General features: G+C 40.8%; 1 protein-coding gene and 1 long non-coding RNA gene across 2 annotated transcripts; one reads left to right on the forward strand and one right to left on the reverse strand.

The window, feature by feature from the left end:
* The first annotated feature begins 6,468 nt into the window (after positions 1-6,468).
* Positions 6,469-15,337, forward strand: LOC131279775 (uncharacterized). Its single transcript, XR_009187229.2, has 3 exons — positions 6,469-8,455; positions 9,558-9,725; positions 15,087-15,337. It is a non-coding gene; the product is annotated as an uncharacterized lncRNA (long non-coding RNA).
* Positions 15,338-18,454: 3,117 nt separating this feature from the next.
* On the reverse strand, positions 18,455-25,326 carry ING2 (inhibitor of growth family member 2). Its single transcript, XM_004481738.5, has 2 exons — positions 24,679-25,326; positions 18,455-20,466 (listed from the first exon to the last, which is right to left on the reverse strand). Exons 1-2 carry the CDS (start codon positions 24,845-24,847, stop codon positions 19,796-19,798), a joined length of 840 nt encoding a protein of 279 aa, XP_004481795.1. The 5' UTR covers positions 24,848-25,326; the 3' UTR covers positions 18,455-19,795.
* Positions 25,327-25,404: the final 78 nt, after the last annotated feature.

Consider the following 25,404-nt stretch of genomic DNA (forward strand, 5'->3'; position numbering starts at 1 on the left):
GCTTGGACCACTCCAGACTCTGGCAAATCTGTTTTTGAGGTCGTAGTAGGTTCATGCAAAACTTCAGAGAACTCTACGTTGTTTTATTCAGACCAGAATGTCCAATAGATAATACATAGTTTGTGACAGTGACTACCCATGTAATAACTCCATAACAGGCTAGCACTAAGTGATATTTCTTGAATAATTAAGCATTGTAAAATTAATTTCTCATTTTCCTTACTTAACATCAAATTTGACTTCTTATTTTGGAACCAAAAACATCCTTAGGTTTTTCTCCATTTGAGCTAAATGCATCCGTTTTTCAATTTATTATAGTTTTGGTTTTTGGTTTTCGGTTTTTTTGTTCAGTTTTTCAATTTAGAGACATAACACAGTCACTAAATGTTTCCATAATATCCTGCCAAGTAGATTCCCTACCAGAATCAGTTAGTATTACTTAATAATATGTACAGGGAAGTGGATGTGGCCCAAGCGATTGGGCTCCCATCTACCATATAGAATGTCCGGGGTTCCATTCCCGGGGCCTCCTGGTGAAGGCCAGCTGGCCCATGCAGCAGTGCTGGCCCATGCAGAGCTGGGGCAGCAAAATGATGCAACAAAAAGAGACAGAGGAGAGACAATAAGAGCCAACCAGGGAGCTGAAGTGGCACAAGAGATTGAGCACCTCTCCCAGGATCGGTTCCCAGTGCTGCCTAAAGAGAAGACAAGAACACACAGAAAAACACACAGAGAATGGACACAGAAAGCAGACAGCAAGCACAAAACTACAAGGGGGGGGGGAGGGGAATAAATAAATAAAGCTTAAAAAAAATAATAGGTACAAGCACTTGGTCCAATCAACATCTTCATTCTCAGAACATGTACTGTTCTTATGATATGCTTAAGGACCAAAGACACTGAACTGGATTAACAAAAGTTTCACAACATTCATTCCAAGAAAATGGCATATTGTGTATCACTGGAAAATAGAGGAGTGGACAAAATGGACATTATTTCTTGCTCCCAGAAAGTTTACATTTTAGTGGGAGGAGACAAATAGCCAGATGCTATGAAGAAAAATAAAAGGTAAAGAGATAGATAGCATATCATTGGAACTCTCTCCCTTTTAACTGGTATTCTTTATCTATTTGAAGTGTCTCCTTATATACTATCACAAATTTCTACAAAATAATGGTTTCTTTGAATTTATATCACATTAGCAGACATAATGGTATTAAAATTGTTTGAGAAGGTTAAGATCAGATAACAATCTTTTACAGTTTCCCAGATTATGGTCTTCCTCCTGACCCAGATGGAACCGTTTAAGAGTTGTGATGGGTCAGGAACTTAGGACATCCTGGACAATAAAACAGGTGTTTCTGGAGTTGTTATATGAAAGAGAGAACAAGAGAAATGGAAATGTGAGAGATGAGCCTTGCAGGAAGAGGGAAGAGGTCTCCCAAAGCCCTGCAGCTAGAGATGAGCTGGTAAACTCAGGTAACAGCTAGGTCAGTGAGACAGAGACAGAACAAGATAAAGGAGCCCGCGGGGAAAGTCACAGGGGTTTCTGGGAGCCAGATCCAGTGGGGCCATTTAGGCCATTGCAAAGACTTTGGATTTTATTTTAAAATGGTAGGCCACTGGAAGATTTTTAACTGCTGTGTGGAAAATAAACATAAGGTCCAAAGGTGAAAGCAGGAAGATTGGTTAGAAAGCAATTACAATAGTTCTGACAGAGGAGATAGTGGCCTAGACAAGGCAAGGAGCAACTGAGCAGCAGGTTTCTGAATATATTTTGAAGGTCAAATGACAAAATTTCCAGATGAATTGGTTATAGGGTATGAAAGGGAAAGAAGAATCAAAGATGAGTCCAAGATTTTGTCCAGAACAACTAAAAGATGGAATTTGTATACTGTAAAAAGAAAGACTAGAAGAGAGTAGGTTCATGGCCGGGAGAGGTTATAAAAACAAGGAGCTCACCTGTTAAACTTGTGGTGTCCCATTAGCTGTACAAAGGGAAGTGTTGAGAGGGCAGTTGGATATAAGAGTACATAGGAAGACTGAGTCAATATGTATTTAGGAGTCACCAAAGTATATCAGGTGTTTAAGCCATGAGACAGGCTGAGATCACTTAGGGAGTGAAAACAGATGAAAAAGATTTCTGAAGCCTTTGTGGAAGACACTAAGGTATTTGAAGAACAGGAAGGAGGGACAGATTCAGCAAAGAAGAATGAGAAGACATAGTCTGTGAAACTTTTGGAGATTCTAAAGTAAATGTACTTTGTGCCCTAGAGGCCTAGTGAATAAAGTCTTTTAAGAAAGAGTGGTCATTTGTGTCAAAAGAAATGACGAGAATTGATATTGATTTGATAATGTGAAGACAGTTTCATTGGCATGCTAGATACAAAGCCAAATTAGAGTAACTTCTGGAAAGAATGGAAGGAGTGAAAGAGGAGACAAGAAAAATAGACGACCCTTTATTGGGGACTTTCTCCACAAAAGTGAATATGGGATGTTAGTTGGTAAGGTGTGGCAAACAGTTTTTGTTTGGTCATTGTCTTTTCTTTCTTGCTTTTACTCCTTTATTAGAGAAATTGTGGGTTTACAGAACAATCACGAATAAATTATAGGATTCCTATATACTACCCCACCATCAACCTTGCATGGAACATTTGTTACAATTGATGATAGCACATATTTTTATTGTACTATTAATTAAAGTCCATGGGGAAAAGGACTTGGCCCAGTGCTTAGGGCGTCCGTCTACCACATGGGAGGTCCATGGTTCAAACCCCGGGCCTCCTTGACCCGTGTGCAGCTGGCCCATGCGCAGTGCTGATGCGCGCAAGGAGTGCCCTGCCACGCAGGGGTGTCGCCGTGTAGGAGAGCCCCACGTGCAAGGACTGTGCCCCGTAAGGAGAGCCGCCCAGTGCAAAAGAAAGTGCAGCCTGCCCAGGAGTGGTGCCACACACAAGGAGAGCTGACACAACAAGATGACGCAGCAAAAAAAAACACAGATTCCCATGCCGCTGACAACAGAAGCGGACAAGAAGAACACACAGCAAAATGGACACAGAGAGCAGACAACAGGGGGAAGGGTTGGGGGGGGGAGGGAAGAGAAATAAATATTTTTTTAAAAATTAAAAAAAAAATTAAAGTCCATGGTTTAATGTAGGGTTCACAGTGTAGTGTAGTTTCATGGAATTTTAAAAAAAATTTTTATTCTGTTACCATATATACAATCTAACATTTCCTCTTTAATCATATTGAGATATATACTTCAGTACTGTTGATTGTATTCACAATGTTGTGCTACCATTACCACCAAACATTACCAAAACATTTCCATCATTCCAAACAGAAACTCTGTACATTTTAAGCCTTAACTTCCCACTCCTTATCCGCCCCTTCCCCCCCCCCCCCCCCATCCCCTGGTAACCTGTCTTCTAGATTCTGACTTTGTGAATTTGCTTATTCTAATTGCTTCAAACCACTGAGAGCATACAATATTTGCCCTTTTGTGTCTAGCGTAAGTCACTCAACATGCTATCTTCAAAGTTTTCCCATGTTGTCACATGTATAAAGACTTCATTCTTTTTATGGCTGAATAATATCCCATTTTATGTGTATACCACATTTTATTTATCCATTCATCATTTGATGGACACTTGGGTTGCTTTCATTTTTTGGAAATTGTGAATAATGCTGCTATGAACATTGGTATACAAATATACATTTGAGCCCTTACTTTCAGTTCTTTGGAGTATATATTATACCTTCTAGTAGGATTGTGAGGCCATGTGGTAGTTTTATACTTAGCTTACTGAGGAACTACCAGACTGTCTTCCATAGTGGCCACACCATTTTGCATTGCCACCAGTAATCAGTGAATGTCCTATTTCTCTGCATCCTCTCCAATACTCATTTTCCATTTTTTTAATAACAGCCATTCTAATGAGTGTGAAATGGTATCTCATTGCGGTTTTGATTTGCAGTTACCTTATGGCTAATAATATTGAGCATCTTTTTATGTGCTTTCTGGTCAATTATATATCTTCTTTGGAGATATGTCTGTTCAAGTCTTTTGCCCAGTTTTTAATTGGGCTGTTTGTCTTTTTGTTGTTAAGTTTAAGGATTTGTTTATATATACTGGATACTAATCCTCCATTGGATATGTGGTTTCCAAATATTTTCTCCCATTGTATGGGTTGTCTTTATTTTCATGATAAAGTCCTTTGAGGAACAAAAGTTTTTATTTTGATGAGGTCCCATTTATCTAATTTTTCTCTTGTTGCTTTTGCTTTGAGTATAAAGTCTAAGAAACCATTGCCTTCCACAATGTCCTGAAGATGCTTTCCTGTGTTTTCTTCTAGAAATATGATAGCTCTAGCTCTTGTATTTAGGTTTTTGATCATTTTGAGTTGATTTTTGCGTATGATGTGAGGTAGGGATCCTCCTTCTTCTTTTTGCAAATGGATCCAGTTTTCCCAGCACCATTTGTTGAAGAGACTATTCTTTCCTAATTGTGTAGTCGTTGCCACTTTGTCAAAAATTAGTGCCATAAATGTAAGGGTTGAATTCTAAGTTCTCATCTCTTTTCCATTGGTTTATAAGTCTGTCTTTCTACCCAGTGCCATGCTGTTTTGATTACTATGGCTCTGTAATAAGTTTTAAGATTGGAAGTATGAGTCCTCCAATTTCATTCTTCTTTTTTGGTATGATTTTAGCTATTCAGGGCCCCTTTCCCTTCCATATAAATTTGATGATTGGCTTTTCCATTTCTGAAAAGGAGGTTATTGGAATTTTGGCTGATATGGTATTGTATCTATACCATCTTAATGATATGCAGTCTTCCAATCTATGAACACAGAATATCTTTCCATTTATTTAGGTCTTCCTTCTTTGAGCAATGTTTTGCAGTTTTCTGTGTACAAATCCTTTACATCCTAAACCCCTCTGTCCCCTTGCACTTGTTACCACATATATATCTTTGTATACTGAATGTCTAAAAACCTAGATTTATCATTACTTTTCATGAAGTTGCATTTTATCATCTATAGGAAGTAATAAGTGGAGTTACATACCAAACAATACAATAATACTGGCATTTATAATTACCCAACTGGTTACCTTCACCACAGGTCTTTATTTCTTTATGCGTCTTTGAATCACTGTCAAGTGTCCTTTCATTTCAGTCTAAAGAACTCCCTTTAGCATTGCTTGTAGGACAGATCTAGTGGTGATATACTACCTCAGCTTTTGTTTATCTGAGAATGTCCGAATCTCGCACTTATTTTTGAAAGAAAGTGTCACTAGATATCAAATTCTTGTCTGGCAGTTGTTTTTCTTCAGCACTTTAAGTATTTCAACCCACTCCCTTTTTACTTCCATGGTTCTGATGGAAAATAGGCACTCGATCTAATTGGGACTCCCTTAAACTCCCTTACACATGACACATTCCTTTTTTCTCTTACAATTTTCAGAACTCTCTCCTTGTCTTGTGCATTTGACAGGGTAATCAGTATATGACAGAATGTATTTTTCCTCATGTTTATCGTGTGCTGTGTTCTCTGTGCTTCTTGTTCATGTCTTTTGCTAAGTTTTAGAAGTTCTCTGTCATTATTTCTTTGACTATTCCTTTTGCCCCTTGCTCTCTTTCTTCTCCTTCTGGGACTCCTTATAGTGGTGTGCTTGGTAGTGTCCCATAGCTGTCTTGGGCTATTTTTGCTTTAACGTTTTTTTTTTCCTATTCCTCCTCCTGACGCACTTCAAGTGTCTTGTCTTCAAGTTACTGACTTTCTTCTACCAGCTCCATTCTACTCTTGAAACCCTCCTGGGTATTTTTCATTTCAGTGATTGTGGTCTTCAACTTCATTAGTTTTGTCTGATTCCTTTTTAAAACTTCTACCTCTTTAATTAGACTGTCATATTGTTCATTCATTGTTTTCCTGGTCACCTGTAGTTCTTTCTCTGTAGCCTCCTTAATCTCCCTAAGCACTTTTAAGATCATTTCCTTAAAGGTTTTGTTCCGTGTCCACATTTTCACCTTCTCCATTGTCTTTTCTGTATTTTTATTCTCTTCCTTTGGATGGGCCATCATTTCCTGTTTCTTTGTTTTGTATTCTTTTGTTGCACACTGTCCACTTTAATATTTTAAAGGTTAACTCTGGGATTTACTCCCTGGCATGTCTGTTTCCTGGTTTTGTGAACAGCTGGGGATAAGACAGAGATCTTCTTGAGCGTTAGCCCCATTATCAGGGAGGCCTGCCCAAGACAAATGCACTGTGTGGGCGTGTCCCTGTCTTTGGGAGCCTCTGCCTCTTCCTGAATTTTCACTTGTTTGTTGTTTTGGAGTTCCCTGTTTACAGGAGTTTAGCTGTTCCCTCAGCTTCCCAGGGGACAAACCTCCTTCTCCCAGGTATCTGATGACTCTGTCCCCACCTGTCTGTCTCGACAGTTTTGAAGACTTCTTTTGTTGCCTGGAGGGTAAATTCTGGAACGAGGGCCATCCCAGGGAGGACTTTCCCAGTCCAGTCTTTCCCAACTAAAACCTTCCAGGGACTCATGAGGAGGGTGCAGACCAGCTCCCAAGTGCCCTGTGGAGGGGTCAGGAAGGGTGCCAAAAACTTCTCCAATGGCTCCCCAAAACCGAGCTCTCCTGGACTGCCCAGCAAATGTAGCTCTCCAGGTAGCTTTCCCCTGCAGCCCTGAGCAAGCCTGTGCCTTTAAATCCCCACCACCTCCGCCCTGGTCAGGGAGGGCTGGAACAGTGGCTGCTGCCACCTTTGCCCAAAGGGTGGAGACAACTGCTGCCATCAGAGCTGGTGCTCAGCAACAGAACTCGCTAAGAAAAAGCTGTGATGGGTGATCGGACACGCAAAGCCCTGTTCTTGTCACCAGCAGCTAGCCGGCGACTGGATCCTGGGGCGCCTGCCGCGTGAGTGGGGGACGGGTGCTGTAGGCACCGGGAGGAGAGAGCAGTTTGTAGGTCTGTACTGTGTTTTATCCATCTCTTCCCCTGCTCTTCCCCGGAGGCTGGGCGGTGTTCATCTAGCCTCTGGAGTTTCAAAACAGTTGTTTCAGACAGCTTCTGTCTGTTTAATAGCTGTTTTGGTAGAAGGACTGGAGATCCCTACTCCACAAACTTTCCCAAAGTTTTCTTCCCTGCTCTTAAGATAGGAAATATAACATTATATAACAATAGAAGAGTCCACCCAGATACTTCGGAAAGAGAATAGTTGCAAGAGTGAATCTCCCTGCACATAAGTTCAGTGCTTGACCTTTAGAACAGACAGTCATCTATCATAACAAGCTGGAAGGCAATAACTATGGTAACTTTGGTAGAAAAAGCACATGAAGACCTCTGGTTACTATGTTTTTGTTGTTGTTCTTGTGTTTAGTAAAATAAGGAGTTCATCAGCTTGAGAATGAGGAGGAAGGAGGGGTACAAGAGATTTGGAGAGAAAGTGGGATAGTGCTCTGAGAGTGAAGAGAAAAACTGACTAAGAAATTGTAGGAGGGTTGTCAGGCAACCTTCAGGGACTACTTGAGGTTTGTTAGGAATCAAATGAAAAGCAGTCAGCCCGGTGGAGTCAGCACACTTTCGAGCCATCCGGCTACAGATAGAGAACAGGCTGACCGGATTTAAACAGGGTTGGGAGAATGAGAAGCAAAGGAGTTGACAAAGTATGCTAGGGGGTGACGAGCATGACGAGCCATGGAATCTGAGCCAGGTAAAGAGACAAAAGTCTACCTAAGAGAATAAAAGGATTGTGATCGTATTGTTCACATCAGAGGAAAAGAGAGTCAATTTTAAAAATAGGAATTGGAGATCCGAGGGTAAGAAACTTGAAGTTTTGTTTTCTGTTTTTTGTTTTTCAGTTTTTGGCAGGGGTTAAAAATTTGGTAGTGGCAGCGTCTAAGGTAACATCATGGAAGTGGGTGGCTGAGGAGCAATAGAGCCTTTGTAGAGAGGGTTAAGACAGTGTACTGAGCAGGTTATCTCTGTCAATGGTCTCTAACGTTTGTGCTCACACAGCTCCTAAAATATTTTTTGAAAAACTATGTACCCTCTCACATGTACAAGTAGACTGCTAAAATGCTTTAGGCGGCGGACTTGGCCCAGTGGTTAGGGCGTCCGTCTACCACATGGGAGGTCCGCAGTTCAAACCCCGGGCCTCCTTGACCCGTGTGGAGCTGGCCCATGCACAGTGCTGATGCGCGCAAGGAGTGCCCTGCCACGCAGGGGTGTCCCCCACATAGGGGAGCCCCACACACAAGGAGTGCGCCCCGTAAGGAGAGCCGCCCAGCGCAAAAGAAAGCACAGCCTGCCCAGGAATGGCGCCGCCCACACGGAGAGCTGACACAGCAAGATGACGCAACAAAAAGAAACACGGATTCCCATGCCTCTGACAACAACAGAAGCGGACAGAGAGGAAGATGCAGCAAATGGACACAGAGAAGGGACAACCAGGTGGGGGGGAAAAGGGAGAGAAATAAATAAATAAATAAATAAATAAATGTTTTTTAAAAATGCTTTTTCTCTAGCTTAAATGATTGCAAAAAGTATAATTTAAGGCATATTGTCTCTATTGACATTTTAAAATTAAACTATTGTGTGACTGAAATACGTTCAACAGAGTTGAAATATCATAGCATACATTTTGAAAATGTGCAAACAAACAGAAGCTTAACACTGTATTTTTCCATGGTGGTTTTAGTCCCATACTGAAATTGTATTTCCATCCCACTTTCCCCACAGAATAGCATCCTAACATCATGTAAATTTGTTCTTTAAAGTTGTTTATTGGTTACACTATTGTACTTAGCAACAAAAATATTCAAAATCTTGATGTTAAAAACTTTCTTCTAAATTGAATTAGTAATAAAATTATTAATTTGCAATTGATTTAGCATAATAAAATTTAATAATTGTTAAAAATAAATAAAACTGTATTTGACATGGGAAAAATGAGGGGGTAAATTTTATAGTGCTTTGAGTAAAGTAAGTTTTCCAATATCTGCATTTAAAATGATCCTCGTGGCTCCCAGAAGCTTTTAAAACTGGAAGGAATTAGATGGGTTGTTCTCTAACCTAGCATGTTGTTCAAGTCATTCAAGTTGTACATAACCCTAACAAAGCAGTGGGAGCAAAAAGCGAGTTCTTTTTCATTTAGAATTTATAATGCCCAATGGTCTGTAAAACTTAAGGCAATAAATCATACAGAGTTTCTATTTAGGATGATGGAAAAGTTTTGGAAATGGATGGTAGTGATAGTAGTACACCATTGTAAACATAATTAACAGCATCGAATTATGATTTGAATGTGGTTAAAAGGAGGAAGTTTTAGGTGGTATACATGTTACTAGAATAAAAAGAACTTTAAAAACTCATGGGACAAAAATAAAACAAATTTTAAAAATTAAGAAAAGCAAAAACCCACGGGACTATACAACACAAACAGTGAACCCTAAGGTAAACTGTGGACTATAGTTAATAGTACAATTATAAAAATGTGCTTTCATCAATTGTAACAAAGTTACCACACTAATATAAGATGTTAATATTATAATAGGTTGGTATATGGGAACCCTGCATTTTATGCATGATTTTTCTGCAAATCCACAACTTCTTTAATTTAGAAGAAGTAAAAGGAGGAGGAGAAGGGAGGAGAGGAGGAGAATGAAGAGGAGAAGGAAAAGAAGAAACATGAGGTAGTGCATCACTGTAAGAAGGCGTCAGGGTGAGTGCTTTGCCTTTTATTTTATTGTTTTGGAATATAAGAGGATGTTGATGGAAAGAGAGAAGAGAAATTCTCCCTTTGTACATCATCCTCACTTGGACTTGATACTTTATTCTTATCAGAAAAAAAATGACAAACTATTTTCAAAATAGCTTTACACACCTAACAGATTTATGGAGACTGGCAGGGAGCCTGTTACCTCCCAGTCTACACCAAAGCATCAGCTACTGCTTTAACTTAATTTGCTAGCACTGGGAATGGACTTAATTATCGAATCTTTCATAGGCATGGAAAATAAAACACAGATCAATTGATCTTCCTGAGGATCCCAACTAATTAAGAGATGAAACAAACTAGGGAAGCAGATTTGGCTCAACTGATAGAGCATTCCCCTACCACATAGGAAGCCCAGGGTTCAAACCCAGGGCCTCCTGACCTATGTGGTGAGCTGGCCTACAGGCAGTACTGATGCGCGCGAGGAGTGCCCTGCCACACAGGGGTGTCCCCCGCGTAGGGGAGCCCCACGCACGAGAAGTGCACCCCTCAAGGAGAGCTGCTCCATGTGAAAAAAGTGCAGCCTGCCCAGGAGTGGCGCCGCACACACAGAGCTGAGGCAGCAAGATGACGCAACAAAAAGGGACACAGACTCCCGGTGCTGCTGACAAGAATGCAAGTGAACAAAGAAAAACACACAGCGAATGGACATGGAGAAAAATAAATAAAAAATAAATCTTAAAAACAAACGAAAAGATCTCCTCTTTCACTAACTGTACTAAAAATGGCATATTTTAAACCCTGTCTGAGACCCCATCTGGAGTTATAATTCTTGGTTGGAAAACTTTCAAAGCCATCAGCTACGCCTTTTCTCTGGAGGTCCTGTGCTTCATATACGATTCAGGTTTCAGTTCTGCCTACAGATAGTATTTCCCCCCTCTTTCATAGATATTTTTGAGTATTGCATGGTTAATAATTTTGACTTTTCAGTAAACACATTTAATTGAAAGAAATCATATAAGTTACTTTGAAATAATGACAAGAATCTCCAAGGAAAACAGTTTGGTTGATCTTTACACTTTCTAGAGCCAAAGAAGCATCATGGCTTTAACTCCTAATAAACCTCAGAGGCCGCTGGGAGCACAAGAGTGTTTTCCAAAGGTCATTTCCCACAATAGCTCTACCTATAGGATAATATTAAAATGTGACTTGAAATTAGATCCCCATTATCATTTGCCTCCTGTAGTTTATGCTTTCCCAAAATGGGCACAAGATATTAACAATTATCTCTTCTTGAGTTTCTCTGATCAATAGGAAGGTTACATTCCATGTGTGCCTATGAAATCTAGGCCAATTCTATCAGTGAAGAAACTGAAAAGTTAAATTATTTTCAAGCTTTTGCTAATAGGCATCATAACTCAATCAATATTTGACATGCGATTCATTGCTATTTGTTGCAAGAGATTTGTTTTGGAAGATGTTAAACACATACACTTCCTCTAACAAATGGAAAGAAACTATCCGTCCCTATTCCATCCTGATATATTTAAACATCGTACGAATAGCATTAAGACCAAATAGTACTGGAGATCTAGGAAGGCAAGAGCTGGAGAGTTAACTTCTTATACAGCAGGATTATCCAATGTATTTGAATATGCTCCACCCTTTCATAGTGTAGTTTAGGGTAATAATCTCAAACTCTGTTTGAAAGGATTCTACTTCCTAGGATATGAGTAGATATTATAGAGGGAAATGTGGCAAGATCCCTCAGAATCTTTAATATGTATCTTCTGGTCTGCTAAGAGAGAGGATACAGTATGCAAAGAACCCCAGCTTTCTTCACTGGTTAGCATTCAGATCCACAGAACACTTTGGAAAACACTGGTTTGGAATATAATCTCACACCAAGAAAGAGGGTTGCCTAGTTACCATACAAAGTCCCTTCTAGTTCTATATAGCATGCTTTTCAAACTACTTTTTCACGTTCTACTTAAATTGTCTTTGAACTGTCATATTAATGACAAAAGCCAGGATGACGTAGATCTAAAATGAGAAAATACTTCAAGGAAACAAATGAGATTCGTTTTATGTGTGGGGATTATTTACAAATGCTCTAATGTTCCTTTTCCAAGCATATTTGCTTCCCTTGCCCTCTCAGTAGGACAGACCTCAGTGGAGCTTAATAATTAAAACAAAGATTTAAACATCTGGATTTTTTAAAAATGTGTATCTAATCCTGGATGTAAAACAGTATAAAAATCTTTCTTTAGCTACTATTTGCAATTCACAGGATTAGCCACTTGTCAAAGTATTTAAGCAGGTACTGCAAACTTTCACACACCCCGAAACTCCTACAAAATACTTTTCCAAGATCCTAAACTCACTCTCTTCACTTAAAAGAATGAAAAGTTTTATTTTGAGATCTTTAAAGTGTATTTTAAAAGTTGCTTAATCTTTTAGTTCCAGATAAAGTTTTTAATCTATCATTGGAAAGAGAAATATAATGAAATCAGATTAGTTATAACACAATGAAGACTTAAGTAGAAAGAAAAATGATTTAGATCCTCTATCTCTTTTTGTTCTCTCAACTAGCCATGGAAAAATCTCCTTATTTCCACTGTGTGATTAGGAAAGTACTGGATTGTCTATTCCACCAAATTATACCTTAAATCCTGGTCAGAATTTTCCTGAGGTAATATTAAATTATGGTAGAAAAATTCTATGCAATGCTCAAACACCCCAAAGTCCAAGCCAAAGCCATTGTAAAGAAATTGAAGTTAGAAATAAATAACTGTTCAGTCACTATTTTACTACAGTGCTTTAGAATTACTTTTCTTAAACTATAAGAATTTACTTTTTTTCAAACTGATGGGAAATGAATGTTTGCAAATAAAAAGCAAAACATGCTAAAGATTATAAAAGAACATTTCTAATATTTTGGGAAGGTTGTCTTAAAAGGTACAAAAGAGCAATAAAAGTTAGTCTTAAAGAAAATTTGGAATTGCTATATCCAGCTTTTTTACATCCTTGGCAAATACAACAGCTGGTTCTTCTACCTATATCAAAATCATTACTTCCCATTTAGTGGATTCCATTTTATTCTCGAAAACCTGAACACCTGGAGAGAAAGCTAGCCAGCTGGCCCAATACCCTTGTTTCTGTGTGGGAAGTTTCTAAGGTTAGAATTTTATAATAAATAAATTAGAGGTTTTTGTTTTTTTTTAAATTTCTCTCCCCTTGTCCCCCGCCCCAGTTGTCTGTTCTCTGTGTCCATTTGCTGCGTGTTCTTGTTTTTGTCCGCTTCTGTTGTTGTCAGCAGCACTGGAATCCATGTTTCTTTTTGTTGCGTCATCTTGCTGTGTCAGCTCTCCGTGTGTGCGGCGCCATTCCTGGGCAGGCTGCACTTTCTTTCACGCTGGACGGCTCTCCTTACGGGGTTCACTCCTTGTGCGAGGGGCTCCCCTACGCGGAGGACACCCCTGTGTGTCAGGGCACTCCTTGCGCGCATCAGCACTGCACATGGGCCAGCTACACACAGGTCAAGGAGGCCCGGGGTTTGAACCGTGGACCTCCCATGTGGTAGATGGACGCCCTATCCATTGGGCCAAGTCCACTTCCCAAATTAGAGGTTCTGATCAAACGAAGTAATTAGATCTTGCTGTTCAAAGCAAGTATGTAGCAAAACACTGCTATCTGAACAGTCAAGAATGGAGAAGAAAAAGAAATCCACATATTCAAAAACCAGAACCATATATCAAAGCTCAAGTACTAGGTCCTCTCTGAGAATCTATTTTGTTCTTAATCTAAACACAAATTTGACCAAATGCTTTTCAATACACAATGAATTAAAAGAAGGATACAAGCTACTAATTAGTTTTAGAAGCAAGGAAAAATGAAGAAATTTTGAAAGAGCCAAACTAATTTTTAAAACCATACTGAGACAAGTACAGAGGTAAATGTTAGTCCTCCAAATTGGACTAAGATTTAAGGATATCACTATGTAATAACATGGTGCTGAGTCAAAGTTGAAATACATTAAATATTTATGTCCTACTATATGCCAAGAATTTAAGGACATATTTAAGAAGGCAGGAAAACTTTCATACAATACAATTAAAATTTGTAAAATTGCTTTAGTGCATATAGGTGCAGTTATGCAAATAATTACTATACCAAAAATCTCATTCCTTCAGCATTTATGACAGACTTGGGTATGTTATTGTTATCCAACTAAAAAATTGGAGAGAAAGTTTGTTTTTCTTATAATGGAGATTACTAAATCAAGAGTCCACTAGCCAACAACCGAGGATAATCCTGAGAATTTTTGGGGGGGTCTGAAATGCTGGGTCCAAAAGCAGTGGTATGACAAGGCTGGCCCAGGGGAGACATTGGTTAGGAAGTAAAGTTTACTTATTCTCAGAATGGAAAACAGACCAGACTAGAAACTCTGGTGGGGTCAGGATAATGTGAGTTACTCTAATACTGATGGAGACAATGCTAGTTGATACCTTAGGAGGTTTACAGAAGCTTTTTTTTAAGAGTCAATATCTATCAGCATATAACTAGATTAATGCCTTTAAATGAAGAAATGTTAAGATTTGTTTTATACTGATAGTTAAGAAACTGCAGTGGTTAACCTTCTGTTGCTTAAAGTGTTTCTCAGAGATGGTAAATTAGCACTCATAAAAATTTGCTGTCAATTTCTTTTGACTGCATCATGCAAAGACTTACTCTGGCCCTTCCATGTCCTTCGCTTTGCCTCATTTTACTTAATAATCACCTCTTTTAATAAAGGAAGGGTGGGCTTTGGCTTAGGGTTTTCACAGGTAATACTACTGACCTAGAATGTAGTAACACTGCCTTGTTTTCATTGTATTTTAAGGTAATCTTCTATTTTCAGAGGGTGAGACTACTTTTCCACTTACCAAAGTAATAAGTTTCATTTTTAAAATAAGTTTACATCAAAGAATGAATCAATTTAAAGAAAAGTATTATGGAAGTAATACTTTGAAGTATAAAAGTTAAAGTAGATGGGGAGTAGGTATAGCTTAGTGATTGAGTGCCTGCTTTCCATATGCGAGGTCCCGGGTTCAATTCCTGGTATCTCCTTAAAAAAAAGGAAAAGTTAAAGTAGAATATGTGGAAATGGAAATGGAAACACCCATCAAGATAGTTCTACAGAGCCTGATGTTGAGAAACTCTCCTTTAAAGACTCTAGTTGTCACAAACATGAACTAAATGCTATTATTTTCTAAACTATCCCTTTAGTGAATTTATGACCATGAGAACTCCTTCTTACAACTAATGGTAAGGGGCATGAAGAGTAAACACAGTTTTAGGATAACTGTGTCTTCACTCGTTTTACAGATGCACAAACTGCAGGCCAAGGAGGACAAGGGATCATAGATCAGTCCCTATCTGGAACCCTGACTGAGCACTTCCCACACACTGAAAGAGGTTATGGAAAAGGAGCTTTCATTTCTCTGATGTGTAGAATTTACGCAACCATAGTAAAGGTAATTAAGGTAATGTTACTTAAAATATATTTTCAAAGATGACTTCAAACTTTACAGACTTGATTCAGAAAGAACTCAAGATCTAGCTAGCATTTTTATATTAACCGCTCCTTAAAGACTTGCTCCTCTGCATTTCAGGAGGGGGCCAGGTCAGAGTCCTTAGAGACAGCCCCTGCTGTGTATATAAAAGGACTAGGGAGCTGCAATCCTTTGGGCTTACTGTAGAGAGATGTTGACATTTTAACTTACTTCGTGTGTTTCTCTCCCAGTTCTTTTTGGCACCTACATCCAGGCAACAGAATGAGTTCTTTGCTCTCATCTGAAATTATGACCAAAAGTTCCAGCTGCCCCATTGCTCTGCATGGCGTTCCTGGTCCATTCACTTTCCCACTCTTTCACACACGTCTCTCACCAATTCCTCCAAACCACCAACATCCCTGCCCCCTTCTCAGCTCTTCACTGGGAAAGTGGAAGCTATGAGGACCTCATTTCCCAAGAGCAAACGTAGCAATCTATCTGCATCTACACCCATTTCCTCCAGAATCTAAGCACCATGAGGTTACAGATGTCTTGTTTTGATCTCTGCTATATCCCCAATATCTAAAACAGCACCTTTCAAAGGGGTGCTCAATAAATATTTGAATAAGTGAACAAAAATATTGTCTCCTCTATTGACAAGGGTAATGAACTGCCCCCTGTATATTTGAGATTAATCCCCTTGTGCACCCTCACACCTCATACCTGCAGTAATTTCGTCTACCCTTACACCGTTCATACTTTCTGCTATATTCCAGTCAATATGCAACCACACTATACTATCTCCCTAAAAGTTAAAATCCTCCCCTAGCTCACCTCCTCCTCAGCTACATGTCATTTGTTCCTGTTTACATCAAAACCTGAGTTGTCTCTGGTTGATGCCTCCACTTAAGTCTGCTCACAATACATTCCAACCCCCAAACTTGAGGCTTGTCAAACTCAACTACCCCAATCTAATGGTTAATCATTTCAGTTGAACAGTACTTGAGGTGATCAGTCTCTTCCTGTTTAAACACGTTTCCCCTTTGCTTTTGGGGTACCACTCTTTTCAGCTTTCTCTCAGAGAGCTCCTCCCCTTTGTAAATGTTGGCTTACCCCAGGCCTCCCCCCAACCCCCGTCCTGGGTTTGGATCTGCAGGGTGGCTACAAAAAATGTGGGTCTGAGCCAGCAGCAGCATCACTGAGAAGCCTGTTAGAAATGCAGTCTCAGGCCCCACTGAAGCATAATTTGCATTTTAACAAAATCACCAGGTGATTCAATGCATATGAAAATTTGAGAAGTACTGATTGAATTACCTGAATAATTTCAGTCATAGGACTTTTAACTTGATTCATAGGCTGACTTTCAATGGCTTATTTCCTGTTCTCTCCCCAGTTTCAGTCTTATGCAGGACTCTACACTGCATTCACTCGAAATCTATCAGGTATTTCAAATCTAAGTACCAAACAGAAACTTTAATTTTTCCTTCAAAATATAGGCAGAGTCCCACCACTTACCAACAATTCTGCTGCTACCACTCTACTCTAAGCCACCAACGTTTTTGCCATCAAGGCTTCTGAGTCAATCTCCCTATTTTCACTTAAGCTCCCAAGAATAAATTCTCTCCACAGCACTGAATGATCTTTTAAAAACAGAAATCAGACCATGGCTCAAGACCCTTCAATTGCCTCCCAAATTTTTACCAGGGCTTCCCAAAAGTATGTATTTTCTAGTTCCTTCTACTCTCAGTTAAAACACTCTGCTCTAGTCAAATTGCCAAGCTTTTTTACTACTCCCCCAAATCTTTGCCTGCCTCACTTCCTTATTTCTTTTTGGTCCCTGCTCTAGGATCACTTCCTGAGAGAGATCTTCAATCACCGTAATTAAGACTTATCCTCCTTTCCATTCATTTTCTATCTGCTTACTCTGTTTCACTTTCCTTTTACCACTTACCATACCTGACATGGTAGCTATTGGACATTCCCAATAGAAAGTGTAGTCAATGAAGAGAGATTTTTTTCTTTTTATAACACCACTGCTTAGAACAGTGGCTGGCATATGAGAAGCACCTAAGTACTTGTACAAATGAACACGGCTACATGATGGTGAACAGTTGGGAGCGGAAGGTAAAATCTCATCTCTATCTCAGTACATATATAGTATATATTTGAGTCACACAAACCTGAATGCAAAGAACCTACCAGCAGCTTTCATTAGGTTCATATTTTTGAAATACAGCATTGGTTCTAAATAGAATAACCTGGGGATCTTAAAAACTCTTGAAGCTTAGGCAACATTCCAAATGAATTAAATCACAATTTCTGGGAGTGATGCATAGACATCAGTATTTTTTGAAGCTCCTAAGGTAATTCCAACATGAGGTTAAGTATGGAAACCACTGGTAATGAGTTGGTAACCATGATATGAAAGAGTATATAAAATCTACAATACTTTAAAAAAAATTCCAGTCATAATGTCATGCAAACCTAATACTTCTATCTCCTATGAAGTATATAAAACAAAAAGAAATTCGTAAAAATAATACTGCTTCAAACAATAGGTCTTACAAAGAGCTCATCCTGCAAGACATTTCAGGTTTGTTTTCCTATGCTAATACAAACGTGGGCACTTCTACTTGGAAGTATATATTTTATCTGTAAACTGAGGCAAATTTAAGAAGAATGGACTCCTCCCTATGTTACATCTGAAAGTTTTTGAGGGATTTGGATATACTGATATATTTAATGGTGTCAGGTCCGGAGCTCTATTCTGGGTAACAAGGATGTTTGCTGAAACAAAATGTTATATGTAAGACAGAAAAGTATTTCTTTATGAGCCAATTAAGTTGTAATAAAATAAATTCTGAATCTTAATCATGCTGTCTAATATTCCTCACTCAAGAAGTAATATAATCAGCTGGCTCCAGTTATCAAAATATCCTCAGGACAGAAGTGAATCAAATAGTGTGCATTTACTCCCTCCCTATGGTTACCTTTAAACTTTTGTCTTCATACTTCAGAATAAGGACAAAATTAAAGAAAAACAAGTCATTTCATTATTAAATGCTACAATTCTTACTACAATTCTTAAAAACTATGGATTTAAAAAGAATCTTGGTGATAAAAACCAACCTTATTTTACAGGTGAGTGAGCTGATACCCAGAAGAGCTGAAATTACATGCCTAAAAGTCACACAGGAGAGCTCGAAGAGAAAAAAATATTTTTTTTTCCAAACACGCAGACAGGATTTTTCACATGTTAATCAAAAAAGAATCAGGATTATCAGATTAGGAAGAAATAAGTAATAAGACATATTTTACACATAGATTTAAAGGATTGGCCAATCCGCTGCCCTCCCCCCAAAAGCAAATTCTCTAACCACATGGACATATATCCATCAAGATGCTGACCCTTAAAATATTAGAATCTTGGAAAATTCAATTTACAAATACATTATCAATTGCATTGTTATAATGAAATTAGTTCATTCAAGGTGAAAACATCAAACAGCACCAATACCAGAAAGTTAAGAAGGTAAATACACTAATATTTAAAATAATGTATAATCACTGATTGGGACAGAAATGAACTATCACCATTAGCAAAACTATTTAAAACAATTGTTGATATGAAGGCAGTATTTAAAGACTAGTATATATGCCCTTTTCCCATTTCTAGGCCCGTTGTTAGGTATCTCAACACTGGGTCACATGGAAAATATTAAGATGCATTTTTAAAACTGCTCATCCTTTAACTATGATACTGCATACCCCAAATAGTGCCAATATAAGCCAATGGCAGCATTTTTGGTATTCTGACTACTCTCATCTATCCCAATTAAAACAAAACAAAACAAAACAAAAAAACCTCCATTTTTAAGCACTAGTTAAATGTATCTATGAAGCAGCAGCAGCAAGGCATTTTACAAATGGGCTACTGACAGTGTATCAAAATGCTACTAAGGAAAATACAGCAGCAAATACTCTAATAAAGAGCACATTATTCCACATGGAATCCCAAATTATTTTTATCTCTAGTTCCTTAAATTCTTGGAAGACTAGAGATGAACACGTGTATATATAAATGAGGCTGGGGAGAAAGAAACTCTATATGGTATAGTGTTCATTTTTTAAATTACCCAAGATAATTTGATGTTTACAGAGAAATCCAACTGTATCTAAATTTTTAAAGCACGTACAACTGAAATGCTAGCAAAACTTTGGTGTTTATCTAAAACACAATATTGCAGTTTTAAGTGAAAATGAAATAGGCATGGTTTGTCAAGTTTCTATAATGCTCACACCACCCTCTCCCTATTCCCTGTTCCTTTTATCAGGTGATCTGAAGACTACCTGGTTTAAAATATTTGGTAATTCAGTGCAGAAAATTAAGGTCACAGACAAAGTACAACAACTTTTAATACACTATTAATACTAATGATTAAAAATTATTGCATAGTCTTATGCATTTACCCTAAAACATTTTCTGAAAGTAAACGAATTATATAAAAGACAAATAACCCTTTAAAATGTGGATGGCCTTTACTACCTCGATCTTCTATCTTTTTTTGTCTTTTCAGTATTTTTGTCCATTGTTTTCTCATTATCTCCCCTGCACTTTGGGCAATACCATTTCCCCTTTGGTTTATAGGTAAGTGAAACACATGAGAAGTGAAACCATTCGATTGGACACTGTTCATTGTCACATCCTATCATCTCCCCGTAAGACACTTGGTTACATAAACAGTATGTAGGTTCATTGGGATCTATTGCAAACTCAACAGGTGAAGCTTCCCTCTCCTGCTTGGCCTTGGAGCGTTTCTTTTTCTTGGCTGATTTGGATTTCTTTTCTTTAGGTGGCTGATCATCACAGTCTTCAATCCCATTTGTCATGTGACATAAATCACGGCTTTCACTGGTTCGCTGTCTGCGGGGTCTTCTCGAAGATCGTTCTGGTTGGCAGGAATCCATCTTTGCTTTATCTGAGGCTCTTTCACTTTCAGCAGAATCTTGGAAACACTGTGAATGTAACTCCATTTGTCTGGCCCGATTTTCCACCAATTCAAGCATTTGAGTGACAATCTGAATTTTTTCATCTCCCAATTCTTGACTGTTGATTAATGCTCTCTGAAGATGCTGCTGTAGGCGTTTTTTCTGGTTTGAATCATCTTCTTTCTTATATTTTTCATAGACATCATCAATTTCCTTTAATGTTTCTAAAAAAGGAAAAGAAAAATCAGAATGCTATTATGCTAACACATATAACATTTTTCAAGTTATTTTTAATAGAATTGGTGAAGTTAGAACTTAAACCATAAAACCACACTTCTCTATAGTAAGTATTCACTAAAAACATCTCTCATACAAGACCGTGTACTCGGTATGAAATTATATTTACAAATAAACTAAAGAAAACAAAGAACACAAAACTCTAATACCCATTAATCTATATTAAGAAGGTTAAGAGATATGTGTCTAATTAATAATCAAAAGTATATTACATAGGCAGGAACACTGTATTCCCCTTTGGAACTAATTCTGAGCTGTATCATCTATACTTTGTTTGAACCTCAAAACAATTCTATACATAAAATTTACATTCCAAACCCCAGCTGTAAAACTTGAAGAGGTTCCAGGACTAAGCTACAGATTACTGTCCATCTGTGTCTAGGATTTACAGTTCAATGGCTTGCTACAGGACTGCATAAAGATACTATGCCTTTATTTCATGATATATCCCTCGATATTAAACAACACAGATATAAGCAACTGTTAGCCTGCCATCATATCAGTTTTAATGGCTCTTTTATTTCAGCATGACATGGGAAATTCTAAAAACCAAACCGTAACCAGAGTAGGTTTAGATTCTCCCATCAACTGACCAAACCACTAACAAAATTGCAGTAAAGTCATTGGATCACTCTGCCGTTACAGACAAATCAGCAATTGGTTCTAGGCTGTTTGGATTGCTGATTTAGGGATTCTATAGCATGTGGAACACTTATTTAAATAAAATAAAAATAGCTAAGTCACTAGAAGTTACTTAAAAAATGTGGAAATAGAAGTTTCAGATGGGACCAAAATTTTTCTTAAGATTTGTTTTATTCAAATTTGCTCTATTTCTTATCCTTTATGAGATATAATGCCATCTAAGAGTTCTGTCTTATGAAAACCAGGAGAAAAAAATTTAATTCTAATTTATCATTCCACATGGGCCTACCTGTTTTATATTTCAGTATTACTACTCTAAAAATGAGAACAGAAATGTTAGACAAGTAAAATACATACATTGGGGCTGCCTGCAAGTGAGGCAAATATTAAATCCAACTCTTATGAGTAGCTCCTCCTGGAAATTACAGGTACACTTTTTTTTTCTCTCTCTCCCCTTCCCCGCCCCTAGTTGTCTACTCTCTGTGTCCATTCGCAGTGTGTTCTTCTGTGACTGCTTCTATCCTTATCAGCAGCAACCAGAATCTGTGTTTCTTTTTTTGTTGTGTCATCTTGCTGTGTCAGCTCTCCTGTGTGCAGTGCCATCCTTAGGCAGGCTGCACTTTCTTTCACGCTGGGCGGCTCTCCTTTCGGGGCGCACTCCTTGCGTGGGGCTCCCCTACGCGGGGGACACCCCTGCGTGGCACAGCACTCCCTGCGTGCATCAGCACTGCAGCATGGGCCAGCTCCACACGGGTCAAGGAGGCTTGGGGTTTTGACCTCCCTTGTGGTAGGCGGAGGCCCTATCCATTGGGCCAAGTCCACTTCCCCAGATACACATATTTGATGGACAACTGTTTAACCTGGGACACATGACGAAGTGCCACCATAGAGTTTAGTGTACTTATACCCTAATTCACTATTTTTGAACAAAGCTCCTTTCTGTCCCATGTGCCCACCTCAACACCTAAGTGGATTTTTTAAGAACCTAATTTTCCTCCAGGTAAAATAAGGAAATTACGTATTTTCTCAGACATTTGAGGAAAAAAAAATTTTTTTTAAATCAACCTCATGTAGAATATGAGGTTAATAACAGGCAGTAACTAATTACATTACATATCATACCAGCACATGAGATCTAAATTCCAATTTTTAAGGTACCTTAATTATGCAGTATGGTGGTTGTTCAGTAATTTCTGAAAGTGATTCAGATACATGAGAAATTTCTTTGCCTATAAAATGCATATATATATAACATGTGTTTATATATACTTAATTTATTGAGCAAGTGATGAAAAAAACCTATGAAATCTGAACCATGAGCATAAAAGTACATAAATTTAATAAACATAAAACTGAAAGGTGAGCTTAGTAAGCAAGGGCATAAAGTGAAAGTTAGAGCATTGTTTTTATAGTAATCATGAAATTAGTAACTTGAATGAACAATTTTAATGGAGCTGAGGATTATTATAATCTGTCCATCTGGTAAAGCCTATTTGTTTCTCACGTTGCCAGAGCTACCATTTTAGATGGTCAAGGATACAGATCTCTGTCAGAGAATTATAGTGTAATTCCCAACTTCAAAAGTAAAATCACTTTTGTGAAGAAATGTAAAGAGCTGCAAGCTTTACAAACTGCAGCATTATTATTACTTGAAAACTAAAAATGTTCAATACAAAATTTTAAATACATATGTATTATATTGGGTTACCATTCCTGTACGTGCTCCATGTGTGTAGAAAATACTCTTAGAGGGCTTTCATATAAAGAGAAAAAAAAAGTTTAGATGGTTAAAAGAAAATGTGCACCTGAAATAGTATCCAGGATCAAATACTGCTCACCTAAATAACGGGGTAAGTTACTCTTAACATTTTGTAAATTTTATCATCTGTAAAATGAGAAAAATCCCATTTTACTTCACAGGGTTATTGCAAGCATTAAGTGAGAGATGTTCTGGCCTTGGAGCAGAGACTGTGACATAATAAGCAATTAGTATTAATTTCCTTCTCCATTAACAAAGATTAATCCTTTTGACAATATAGGCTCAAAGGGCAGAAATAAAATATGGATTCAAAGTCATACAGTTAAATGCCACAGGCCAGGAACTGTCACCGGAGAGGTTGATCCTTCCAGACTAACTCAGGAGTTCAGTGACCTGTCTAGAACACCGAATGCATGCAAGAAGTTATCTTTAAACTCCGTTTTGCTGTTTCCATATTCTGTCTAAGGTCTTTTCCTGGATCCGGGTTAACTTAGGGACGTAACGACTCCCCTTTTAAACTTCTCTCCTAGTAGCAGACGAAAGGTCAACCAAGAGTGGATGATAAACGCTACTCTCAACGAGAAAGGATAATTCCGTCCTAGCTTCTTGGGTCTGACCACATTGGGTGGTTTTCGCCTCATCACGTAAACTTGGCAGAAGAGGGACCGAGGGATGAAGGGACGCCAGGCGGTTGCCCAGTCAACAAACCCACTTCCTGCTGGTGCCCGGATATGACGCAAAGCCCGCAAGCTACGCGGCGCTAGAGTCAGCAGCGATTGTGTCCCTGTGGTGATTCAGTAGTTGGGAAAGAAGTCGCCCAACCCTAACAGACAGGTCCCCAATCCAACACCACTCCGCTCGGGCTGAACTAACGGCCCGCGGGGCCTCGGCCCGCTCCGCAGCGGCCCGCTCCGCCCCAGCCCCCGGCCACCAGCCATCTTCGCGGCCCGCGGAGCGCGCGCCCGCTCCCTCGCGTTCCCTGCGCGTCACGCCCCGGCCCCGCCCCCGGGGACGGGGGCCCTCCTCGCCCCACACACGCCCCTCTCCCCGGCCCCGCGGGGGACCCCTCCCCTCGGAGCCTTTGGACTGGAGGAGCTGCGAGCAGGCTGCGGCCCGGAACTCTCTCCGCGGCGGGCGAGGGGAGCGGACGCCTCCAGCCCGGAGCCGGGAGCCGCGAGCGGCGGGAGGGAGCGCCCTGGAGTCCGCCTCCCCGGCCCTCTCGCCCCCTCCCCCCGCACGTTCCAATGCATCTGCTCTCAGGGGGTGGGCGCCGGGGGGGCGGGGAGCCGGGCCCCGCAGACCGGCGGGAGGCCGGCCGCGATCCGCCGCCTCGCCCGAGACCCCCGCCCGGCTGCACACTCGCTGGCCGGGGCAGGAGGGTCGGCGGCGCGGGGCGGACCGGCGCCAGGACGAATGCGGGCTGCTGAAAATGGCTGATTGCCTTCCCCGGCAGCTGCAGCCGCCCGGTGTGCAGTGGGGGCTGGCGAGCGGCAAGCCCCGCCTGGACACCCCGCCGAAGTGCTCGCCGATCGCGGCCGGCCAGGCCAGGGCCAGGAACCCGTCCCGCGGCCCCGCTGCCCCGCCCCCACACAGCCCCCGCGTGAGCTCCCGGGGAGTCTGTCACAGGAGGAGCGGAAAGTGGTACTTCCCCGGGCGGGCTCCACGAAACCGCTGCCGGGGGTCCGGCGGGCCGGGCTCGGGGAGGAGGACGCCCCCCGGCAGCCTCGGGGCCCCCTACCTTGATATTTGTTGTCCAGCTCTCGCAGAACAGACACGTTCCTCTGCATGTCGTGGGGCAGCGACTCCACACACTCGAGGTAGTCCTGCACGTAGCAGGTGAGCAGCCGGCTCCGCTCCCCGGTCAGGAGCGCGGCCGACGAGTACAGCTGCTGCTGCTGCCCTAACATCCTGCCGCCGCCGCCCCTCGCCGCCGCCGCCGCCGCCGCCTCCGCATCCAGCAACCACACTTGCAACAGCCCCGGCCGCCGCCGCTCCGGCGCTCCGCAGCCCGGCACCGCGGGGACCCCGGCGGCCGCTCCAGAGGGCACAGCCGAGTCCCCCGATCTTCACTCCCCCCAAAAGAAGCCCTCACTCCCCGCCCCCGCGGTAACAAGCCCAGGGGCGGGGCGAGGCCGGGGCCCCCTCCTTTCTCCTCTCCCTCCCCAGGACGAGAGCAGCGGGGATCCCCCCGGCGGAGCTGGCGCCGGGGTCCCGGGCGTTGACACTTCCTGTTCCCGTCCGAGTCCCCAGATGCTACCGAGGCCGTCTCGTGGCTCGGATCCCCATGACAAGCCTCTCGCTGCCCCCCTCTCGCCCAATCCCCCTCCGTGCTGTCGGAGAGTCTCTCTCTGGACTGCTCCCGCCCCTCCTCCTGCGGCCGCCTCTGCGCCTGCGCAGGACGCACTCCTAATAAGGCCGGGGACCCGCCCCTACCGCCCTACCGAAGGGTTCGCATTCTCCCGCC

Source organism: Dasypus novemcinctus, chromosome 1 (genome assembly GCF_030445035.2).
Source record: "Dasypus novemcinctus isolate mDasNov1 chromosome 1, mDasNov1.1.hap2, whole genome shotgun sequence".
Lineage (NCBI taxonomy): Eukaryota > Metazoa > Chordata > Mammalia > Cingulata > Dasypodidae > Dasypus > Dasypus novemcinctus.

Coding starts and splice junctions, on each gene's coding strand:
- ING2 (XM_004481738.5), bottom strand. CDS start 24,847: ATGTTAGGGCAGCAGCAGCAGCTGTACTCGTCGGCCGCGCTCCTGACC. Junction 20,467..24,678: donor GCTGGACAACAAATATCAAG/GTAGGGGGCCCC, acceptor TTCCTTTTTTAG/AAACATTAAAGGAAATTGAT.